Source organism: Somniosus microcephalus, chromosome 3 (assembly GCF_052327205.1).
Source record: "Somniosus microcephalus isolate GS21.2 chromosome 3, FLI_Smic_1.0, whole genome shotgun sequence".
Lineage (NCBI taxonomy): Eukaryota > Metazoa > Chordata > Chondrichthyes > Squaliformes > Somniosidae > Somniosus > Somniosus microcephalus.
Genome location: NC_140989.1, coordinates 263,351,594 through 263,362,197, shown reverse-complemented (window position 1 = coordinate 263,362,197; position 10,604 = coordinate 263,351,594). Strand labels below are relative to the sequence as shown.

At 44.6% G+C, this 10,604-nt stretch overlaps 1 protein-coding gene across 5 annotated transcripts in view; it reads right to left on the bottom strand.

Annotated features, from left to right (window-relative positions):
* Positions 1-257: 257 nt before the first annotated feature.
* ptprc (protein tyrosine phosphatase receptor type C) overlaps positions 258-10,604 on the bottom strand; it is a 251,311-nt gene continuing 240,964 nt past the window's right edge. For all 5 annotated transcript variants that reach the window (XM_085982416.1, XM_085982413.1, XM_085982415.1 and 2 more), the window contains 2 exons: positions 6,358-6,493; positions 258-2,354 (listed from right to left, as the gene is read on the bottom strand). In XM_085982416.1, the coding sequence (XP_085838542.1) occupies positions 2,079-2,354; positions 6,358-6,493 (412 nt within the window). In that variant the 3' untranslated portion in view covers positions 258-2,078. The remainder of the gene's footprint in view (positions 2,355-6,357; positions 6,494-10,604) is intronic.

Sequence of the window (10,604 nt, the reverse complement as noted above, 5' to 3'; positions counted from 1 at the left end):
TTTCGGATTTCCAGCATCTGCAGTATTTTGCTATCGTAGACATGATTGGTGTTGTATTATTGTTTATGCTGTGTAAAATGCTGCAAAGTGGATGGCGAGGCATCCTATGAAGCCATATCACCTCCTGTGCCATTTAGAGGAAGAATGAGTCTAGATAGTGCCTGGTTACTGCTGGGTTCACTGCTGCTGTTGACTTGTACTGTGGGGCGAAGTGTACATTCATTACATTCATACTGCACAAAACAACGTGATACAAATTACTTTCTTTTCATTTATTCAAAAAACACATTAGTACAAAAATGTTTTATGACATAATATCTTTACAAGATGTACTTTTGAGCAAAAAAAGGCATCAAAAACCACTTTAAGCTGCTGAAAAAAATCCAAAACAGAAAATCGCAAGCTCTTATGTAAAATATATTGTATTCAATTTTTATATAACAGACCAAACAAATTCCTGGTAACCATCCCTCCATAGTTTGAAGCAATGTATTTTCTTTAACTGTCAACACAATGACCCTGTTATAACATGAAAAACAAATTGATTTTGCTGTATATCTTGCTGTTGCTGGTGTTACTTGAATTGCAATGAGTTGAGTCTCATTGTTAACTCCTAGAAGCCCCACTAAGAGTTGGAATATCTCTCTCATTTGACAATACTTTATGGATAACATGAATCTAGAAAACTGTTTCTAAAAAGGACAATGGAGAACAACTTGCTCAACATCCATGGACCAAAGAACAACAAAGGAAGATATACATATCCTCACATATCCATATCCTCAACTACTAACAGCTTGAAAACTACCAAGTGACAAGTGCCATGAAACTCCAGACCTGTTGGCAGTTCATTCCAAACTTGCCATTTCCAACACACTATTGACTGACTCTCGGGGATAGGCTGTTTCTATCCAATCTTAAAGTCAGCTTTCAAGCAATCGCTTGATCATCCCAATTAGGTAAGGTGATTTCCCCTCCTTTGATAATTGGAAACTCAGGTTGTTGGTAGATTCTGAGATCTTTAGCGTCTCATGCCAAATCGCAGAAAGGGTTTAGCAAATCAAGCGTGATGCGACTGCCGTGAATCCTTCTCGCATCTCCATCACTGATCCTTTCTAGGGAGTCTGATCATATTTAAGTCAGGCTTGAATATTACCCAGCAAATCCCCAGTGGCGCTCTCTGGTGCTACTGCTGTACTGCACACTTCCCCAAACCCCTCGTCTGAAGTCAGAGTCTCTGTTTTTTTAATACTGACTTAATTATGAAGCCATGCTCTGTTTTACAGGCAAAATAAAGGACAGGCTTCACCAGGCGATTAGACTTCAGAGTTTGTCAGCGAAGTGTGATATTTAATTTACAAAAGTTAACCCGCCCTCTGACCCTTTGCTATGTTCGCTGAGTCTGCTACACCAGAAATCAGTTTGGTCCACCCTAATAATATATTTTTCTGATGTAAAGTAAGTTCATATAGTTAAATACATCATGATATCTTAAGCAGATCAACTGCACAGCTTGGAAAACCAACTATAAAAATAATTTGCAAAGAACAGTGAAAAATTGCTGTATTATAAAACAGTAAAAATTACAAACCCAATAAACCTGCCACTTTACTTCATACTCATGCTGAGCTTCAACATAGTTGTGACATAGCATCTCTGTCACATTTTACAACGTGAGCACTGCCAAAATAAAATATCCTGAAGCAGATTTGGCATTTAGTTTTTCAACACACACACAATAAAATATATATATATAAAAAAAAATTCTCTCAATTTAAAAAAAAAGTTTTCTGTGCTTTTTTTTGGGGTTACTAGTGTAACCTGAAAGACCAAAAACATTTAAATTGAATTTTAAATTAAAAAACTATTCTTTTTGTTGAAATACATTCATACTTACGTTCAAGTAGATTGCCATTCTTGAACAGTCTGTATATGGGCAACCCTTTTTGGAAAGCATCCAGTGATAAACCAAGTTTTATACAAGTAAAAATGAAATTATTGGTGACGCTTTTGTATTTCCCTTACAAACATAACTACTAATCTGTTAGTACCTATACATCACACACAGTAACCTTTCTTCACTCTTTTTCACCACTAGTTATAGGTCCGTTAATAGGGTTCACTGCTGGTTGTTTGTCGTTACTGCTGCCAGACTTTGCTTCATCATCCTCTGTGGACGGCTCTTCCTTATTCTCAGTAGAGTCAGAAGCAGCTTTTTGTTGAGATTTGTTTTCCGGAGGGGTTTCAGAGATTATCTCTACAGTGGTCTGTGTTGGACCATTGTCAGATATTAATGTCCCGTTCTGCACTGGGTAAGTGCTGGCAATTATGTCATAGAGGAACTGGTACTGCTCCTGTCAAAGAAGACCAAAACAAATATATAGTTATTTTTCTCTTTCAATCTCAATTTCATCTAGTATCTTTCTACCCCCAGCACCATTTTCTGGCCAAGAGACAAATAACCTTCTCCCAGCCCAATTTCAATGGTGTTGGTACTGGAACTTATGTTGAATTTTCTCCTCTCCCTACCTCGTGAGCTCTTGAGGAAGTAGCTCACCTCCACTTGTCCACATTTTTCACTGGACTTCTGTGATCAGGGACTCACCATGAAGGGAGGGCTGGGGGAGAACTGTGACTTTCAGTCACACAGCTTCCCTCTCCTGCCCAAAAGAACTCTTTACAAACCTCTAGGTATCGGTTAAAAATGCAAACGTTGCTTTAAAATTAATTAGCCTTGCGACAAAAAGAGAGTTTTACATAAATACTGCAGCACTTGATATGGCCGACTAATAAGATTATCATAAAATTAAAGGGAAGAATTAGAACTCGGAGGTCAGACCGGGTGGAAGGAGAGCCAGGGAGAAGCAGGCCCCGGGACGTCGGTACCACGGCCGCTGAAGATTGTCGGGCAGGAGTGCGGGAAAGGCGGAGCGAGGCGAGAGCGGACCCTATTGTGATGGCGCCAATGAAGATGGCTGCCGTCCTTGCGGGCTCCGTGCGTACCAGGCAGCTAAGTGTCCTTTGCTGCTTGGTGCGTTCGGCTCGTTAAGAAAAAAGCATTTCACTGACTGGATTTCACTTGTTGTATTTGGTTATGTGACAAATAAAATTGAAATTGAAATTGAAATCATTGCAGCATCAGCGAATGGGCAGAAAGCATTTCAAGCCATTAGCAACCTTTGCCAAGGCTGGAGTGGGAAGGATAAGAAGTGAGACACAAAAATAGAGTGAAAGGAAACTCAAGGTGCAGGCATGAATCTGCAGGCAAGAGTAGGTGCAACCAAGCAATTGATTCCTTGTTTGATGCTTGCTGAAGTGGAGGTGCTGCTAGATGAGGTGGTTGCAAGGAGCGTGCCTCTTGAACACTCTTTAGCACCACCCCCACAGCATGTCTGAACTAGATGGAGGCAGGTTTTAGATTGCAACTGACCAGCACTGTTACTGGCTTTGCAGGTGGCCTTGCAGCAGATGGCACAGCTCTTTGGAGACCCAGAGCCCTGTTAAGGCAGTCCGGCCAGCCTCCGAGCTTGGAAAATGATAGTTCCGGGGGGGAGGCTGGGAGTGGGGGGGATGTGTTCTCAGGAGGGAAGGTGCCTACTGCGGCAGCGACAGGTTGGTTATGTGGCGCCCAGAAGAGCATTCCTGCTCCTCTCGGCCCCTCAAAAACAGATTCAAAACTTACCTTTGGGGCTCCTCTTCAGTTGGACTACCAGCTGAAACTGTGCGGAGTGGGCACAGTGCACGTCCACCCATCGAATTGCACAAACCGGATCAGGAATCCGCCCCAAGTCACTTGCACTACAATTTTGTTTCTCACCAATATTTCTGGGAGCCTGTACTTCCTTTTTCCTGTACGTCCTTTTTCCCATATTACAACAGTGACTACACGCCAAAAGTACTTAATTGGCTGTAAAGCACTTTGAGACGTCCAGTGGTCATGAAAGACGCTATATAAATGCAAGTCTTTCTTTCTTTTTCCTGTTTGTAGAATTTAATATCGTTGGGGGATTTTGTTAGGTGAAGGTACTGGACTCACATGTCCATAATAGTAAGAACATAAGAACATAAGAAATAGGAGCAGGAGTAGGCCAATCGGCCCCTCGAGCCTGCTCCACCATTCAATAAGATCATGGCTGATCTGATCCTAACCTCAAATCTTCTATCACTCTGCATCCACCCGAACCCATGTGATCTCCCGGGAGAGGCGAAAAACCAGATAAAGACCCAATGGCCAATTTGGGAGAAAAAAATCTGGGAAATTCCTCTCCGACCCATCTAGGCGATCGAAATTCTTCCAGGAGATCACTCTGTCCCTATATTTTCTACAGTACTTACCTTCTGTAAAGGCGATCTCCACCCCAGCCAGGAACAGGAATAAAACCATCTCCTGAAATCTAACAGAATTAGAACACAGTAGGAGCAGAACAAGGCTACACAGCCCCTGGGCCCACTCCACTACCCACAGGGCCATGACCATTCCGAACCTAGACTCATGTCCAATTTCCTGCCCGCTCCCCGTAACCCTTAATTCCCTTTACTTCTAGGAAACTATCTATTTCTGTTTTAAATTTATTTAATGATGTAGCTTCCACAGCTTTCTGGGGCAGCAAATTCCACAAACCTACCACCCTCTGAGTGAAGAAGTTTCTCCTCATCTCAGTTTTGAATGAGCAGCCCCTTATTTTAAGATTATGCCCCCTAGTTCTAGTTTCACCCATCATTGGGAACATCCTCACCGCATCCACCCGATCAAGCCCCTTCACAATCTTATATGTTTCAATAAGATCGCCTCTCATTCTTCTGAACTCCAATGAGTAGAGTCCCAATCTACTCAACCTCTCCTCATATGACCACCCCCTCATCCCCGGGATTAACCGAGTGAACCTTCTTTGTACTGACTCGAGAGCAAGTATGTCTTTTCTTAAGTATGGACACCAAAACTGTATGCAGTATTCCAGGTGCGGCCTCACCAATACCTTGTACAACTGCAGCAATACCTCCCTGTTTTTATATTCCAACCCCCTAGCAATAAAAGCCAACATTCCATTGGCCTTCTTAATCACTTGCTGCACCTGCATACTAACTTTTTGAGTTTCGTGCACCAGGACCCCCAGATCCCTTTGTACTACAGTACTTTCCAGTTTCTTGCCATTAAGATAATAACTTGCTCTATGATTTTTCCTGCCAAAGTGCATAACCTCACACTTTCCAGTATTGAATTCCATCTGCCAAATCTCTGCCCACTTACTTAGCCTGTCTATGTCCCTTTGCAGGTTTTTTATGTCCTCCTCACTCACTACTTTCCGTCCCATCTTTGTATCATCTGCAAACTTTGATATGTTACACTCGGTCCCCTCCTCCAAATCATTAATATAGATTGTAAAGAGTTGGGGACCCAGCACTGACCCCTGCGGAACACCACTAGTTACTGGTTGCCAATCTGAGAACGAACCATTTATCCCAACTCTCTGCTTTCTGTTAGAGAGCCAATCCTCCACCCACGCCAGAATATTACCCCCAATCCCGTGATTTTTTATCTTGAGCAATAATCTTTTGTGTGGCACCTTGTCAAATGCCTTTTGGAAGTCTAAATACACTACGTCCACTGGTTCCCCTTTATCCACCCTGTATGTTACTTCCTCAAAAAACTCAAGCAAATTTGTTAAACATGACTTCCCCTTCATGAAACCATGCTGAGTTTGCCCTGTTAAATTATGTTTATCCAAATGTCCCGTTACTGTCTCCTTAATAATGGACTCTAACATTTTACCAACCACAGATGTTAGGCTAACAGGTCTATAGTTTCCAGCCTTCTGCCTACTACCCTTTTTAAATAAGGGTGTTACATTAGCAGTTTTCCAATCTGCCGGGACCTTTGCTGAGTCCAGTGAGTTTTGGAAAATTATTACCAATGCATCCACAATCCCTACCGCTACTTCCCTCAAGACCCTAGGATGCAAGCCATCAGGTCCAGGGGATTTATCCGCCTTGAGTCCCATTATTTTACCAAATACCACTTCCTTAGTGATTTTAATTGTATTTAGTTCCTCCCCCCCTAGAGCCCCCTGTTTGTCCAGTGTTGGGATATTCTTAGTGTCCTCTACTGTAAAGACAGTGGTCTACTTCAGTGAATAGCTAATACTGTGAGATACTGCTGTCTTCACTATGACTTCCTGTAACTCTAGCAGCTTACATCCCTCTTGAAAATCATTAATGATGTGAATATGATCTGCTTACATTGTTAAATATGAAGACTTTTATTATACAGTAGGGAAAAGTAGGTAATGGATTCACGGGTGCCCGACATAGAAGGACTATACAGAGGAATAGTGAGTTGGTGGATTGACCACTACTTACAAAGGCTAGGATCATTCCTGACCGCTGCTTGCGCAGTGCTTTGACCGTCTGGAGAACATCTATTACATTTTCAGTATCTGCACTGTCAAGGAGGTTCCACAGGGCATAGAATATTCCTGTCTGCTTGGCTCCATCACTGAAAGAAATGAGGGTTTTACAACGTAAGAAACCTAAAAGGTGCGGTGTACACGAGAACATTTTTGGGGTGAAAGCTTCTCTGGCTGGCTGGCGGGGGGGGGGGGGCACAAAACGGGCGGTGACAGATCGGCTGTTGTACACCCCGCCTGATTTTCCTTCCCACTATAGTCATGATAATGGGCGGCTGGTCCACTCCCACCCATTGTGCACCCCTGCTGAAGTTGGATCTCACCCCCTTCTGTCACGGCACACACCATGCATTCTGTATTGCATTATCGTGTTTTAAGGAAAAAAGCTTTTATAGGCATAATGAACTAATATCGGCTGGGAATTTCCTCAGAGCTGCTCCCACTCCCTCCCTGTAACTTCACCAGAGCAAGAGCAGCTCCGAGGAAATCCCCAGTCATTATGTTGGTAGTCATTCACTGTTTGGTACCACTATTGGACAATATTCTTTATACACATGATACAATTTTGTTAACTGGACAATGAAGTAGGTTGTAGATATGCTTTGCTACAATCCCAATGTTGTGAAGTTAGTTAGGAGTCCACAATTCTGCCAGCAGAGTTACTGAATAAAAGGGAAGGAATCTGAATCTCAATCCCACAGCATCAGCCTTATTGATAATATTGTACATATATAGAGAAAAATTATTGTTACATCTGTACTTATTAATGGCCCAGATTTTGCGGTCAGCGTTGAATGAACGGCATTAACCGTTCATTAAACTTACACATGCCCACCGACTTTCGGTAAGCTTTTACACTAAAATTTGCAGTAGAGAGCCGAAACAGCATGGCACCTTCTACAGGAGATCTGGGACCTGTGTGAACAGAGCAAGCAACTGTGTGTCTCCTCAACCAATCAGATTAAAGAATCCTCACTGAGACACGCAGGGGGAGAAATTCGGTTGGTTAGCACCTCCCGTTAGCACCGGGGTGGGGGGGCTAACGGGGCACTAAGGGGTTAGCGACCGGGCACAGAGAATGCAGCGACGCCTGTGAAATTCATTTCCGGTTCAGCGCTGGCGCTACCTCTTACCGCCTGAGCCTCGAGCGCCTCGCAGATCGTGACATCATCGAGTGCGCAGCGCCCCATTACCCCCCGGATGTGAAATTAGCTTCCGCCCCCTGCTGCATCGCCAGCCGTAAACAACGGCAGGAAGAGGAGTCGTTGTCAACTCGGCTGGCCACTAGAGGAGCACTATTTAAAGGGAAGGGTTTTTGGGTAGGCCAACCGTTAATATTTCCACCAGTTTGGTTCCTGCTGAAAGTTTTTGGTCGCTTCATTGCTACAAGGCGTCCAAGCCCTCCACTTTGTAGAGTGTTTGGGGCTGTAATGGCAGTCGCGCAGGTCGCCTGGGAACGCAGAATCGCCGACAAATGTGTTATGAAGCATCACTGGCCCTTCCCTTTAAGCGAGGGAAGCAGCCTCTGCTGCCGTTAGTGATATGCTCCAAATTGTTCAGCGCTCTGCCGCTACCGCCCCGCTCCCGGAATTTTGCACCCGAGGAGAAGTGGTTAGTGCTTGATTTAGCGCTCCACTTTCCTTCTTGGAGTGCTAACGCTGAATTTACTGTCAGGAGAGAATCGTTAGCACCTGGCGCTACTTTTCCTACTTTTAAAAGTTAGCGCCCCAACCGGGCGATATCCAATTTCTAGCCCAACGGATTCTGAACCAGGAAGTGTAAGTTAGAATATTTAATTCAATGTCAAATCATGTACAGAAAGCAAAATAAAGAGAGGGGAAGAAAGATTGGATTAAGAGAGAGAGATAAAAGAGAGAAAGAAAAAGTTAAAAATAATGTTTAAATATCTAATAATAATTAAAATCTGAAGGAATGAGACTCCACACTTATAAAATTAAATTTTCAGTGCCAGAGAGGTTGTTTGGCGGTAGATAAAAAGAGTGGGAGACCGAGGAGGCGGTATCTCCGATGAATTCAAAAACATCAACAAAAAGGGGTGACGTCACAGGACAGCAGGTGGGTGAGTATTAATGGTTTTTTGATGTCTAAGCTAGGACAGTGGTTTAAACTAAGAGTGGGAAAACTATAAAGTACTTTATTAAATTAATAACTTAACTAGATAAACTAATTAATATAATTATAAATAATCATTTGAATAAATACTTTAACTAAGAGAGCGAGAGGAGCAGCCAGAGATAAAGGTAGGCCCGAGAGTGGACCTGCGGGAGAGCAAGAGGAGCGGCCGGAGATAAAGGCAGGCCCGAGAGCCCAGAGACCAGAGGGAGTGTGAACGTCAGGGAGCGAGGTAAAAAAAACTTAAGTGACATCAGCACAAGGGAAGGAGCTGATTGGTGAGTAGGTGGTGATAATTTTTTTTTAATCTTGCATTTATTTCTGTTAAGTTAGTTAATAGTCTATTAAATAAAATCATGGCAGGGCACCTCAGTTCCGTGGAATGCACATCTTGTGCCATGTGGGAGCTCCAGGATGCTTCCACATGGAGAACCACTTGTTCAGGAAGTGTTGTCAGCTGGAGGAGCTCAAGCTCCAGGTTTTGGGCAGCAGCTGGCGTCGCTGCAGTGCATCCATGAGGCTGAGAGCTACGTGGATAGCATGTTTCAGGAGGTGGTCACCCCGCAGCTTAAGAGTGTGCAGGCAGAGGGGGAATGGGTGACTGCCAGACAGAAAGGAGGGCCAGGCAGGTAGTGGAGGAGTCTCGAGTGCATCTCACTCTGTAACCAATTCTAAATACTGGTGAGGGCGATGGTTCCTCTGGGGAGTACAGCCAGAGCCAAGTCCACGGCACCATGGGTGGCTCAGCTGTACAGGGGGGAGGAGGAAGATCTGTAAATCAATAGTGATAGGGGATTCAATAGTTAGGGGAACAGACAGGCGTTTCTGCGGCCAAAGACGTGATTCTAGGATGGTATGTTGCCTCCCTGGTGCCACTGAGTGGCTGCAGAATATTCTGAGGGGGGAAGGTGAACAGCCAGAGGTTGTGGTCCATATCAGTATCAACGACATAGCTAGAAAGAGGGATGACATCCTGCAGGCAGATTTTGGGGAGCTAGGAAAGAGATTAATAAGCAGGACCTCAAAGGTAATAATCTTCGGATTACTCCCGGTGCCACGAGCTAGTGAGTATAGAAATAGGAGGATAGAGCAGATGAATGCGTGGCTGGAGAGATGGTGCAGGAGGGAGGGCTTTAGATTCTTGGGGCATTGGGGCCAGTTCTGGGGGAGGTGGGACCTGTACAGGTCGGACGGGTTACACCTCAACAGAGCCAGGACCAATATCCTCACTGGATGTGGTGGGGGGGGGTGGTTTGCTAGTGCTGTTGGGGAGGGTTTAGACTAATTTGCAGGGTGATGGGCACCAGGATGTAGCATTAGAAAGGAGAAACAAGGCGTACAAAGGATTGCGAGAGACAGATAGCACTATAGTAAGACATAGTACGATAAATGTGAGGTTATCCACTTTGGTGTCAAAAACAGGAAGGCAGGTTATTATCTGAATGGCAATAGATTGGGAGAAGGGGAAGTACAACGAGACCTGGGTGTCCTTGTGCACCAGTCGCTGAAGGTAAGTGTTGTGTATGTACCTTTAAGAGAATAACTGGTCTCAGACTGCAGTACCGGCAGTGACCACCCCTGTATAAAAGGCGCTAGAGAGCCTCTGTTGTTTTAGTTTCGTTTATGCCTTTCACCAGTAAAGACTTGTTTGTTTCTCTCCTGCTAGTCCGTGTCTCAATCATTCACGGACTTAACACTGGCGACGAGTTAGAAACGAACTTACCTGCAACTCAGCAACAGCTCCGACAACGTTGTTGAAGGTCGGAGCCAGAAGAAAGAAAAAAAAATAGGAAATAGAAACTCGAGAAACGGGCGTCGACCGTCAATCATCGAGTTCAAAACTTGCAGGAGAGACTGTCCAGAGCCAGGCTGGGTTCCTCGGTCCGTGGTTTCCCAGCTAATCGGGCTGGTGGCAGGTAGTGCTCTGATCCTTCCTGGGCTGCAACGGGGCCGGGCAGCGAGTCGGGAAGCAAGGAGAGAGAGGGTGGAGCATACAGGGCGCGGCCAGTGTTTCGAAGTTGGGCAGCGTTCGGACCTCAGAAGAGGGAGGGAAGTGTCCCAGAGGGT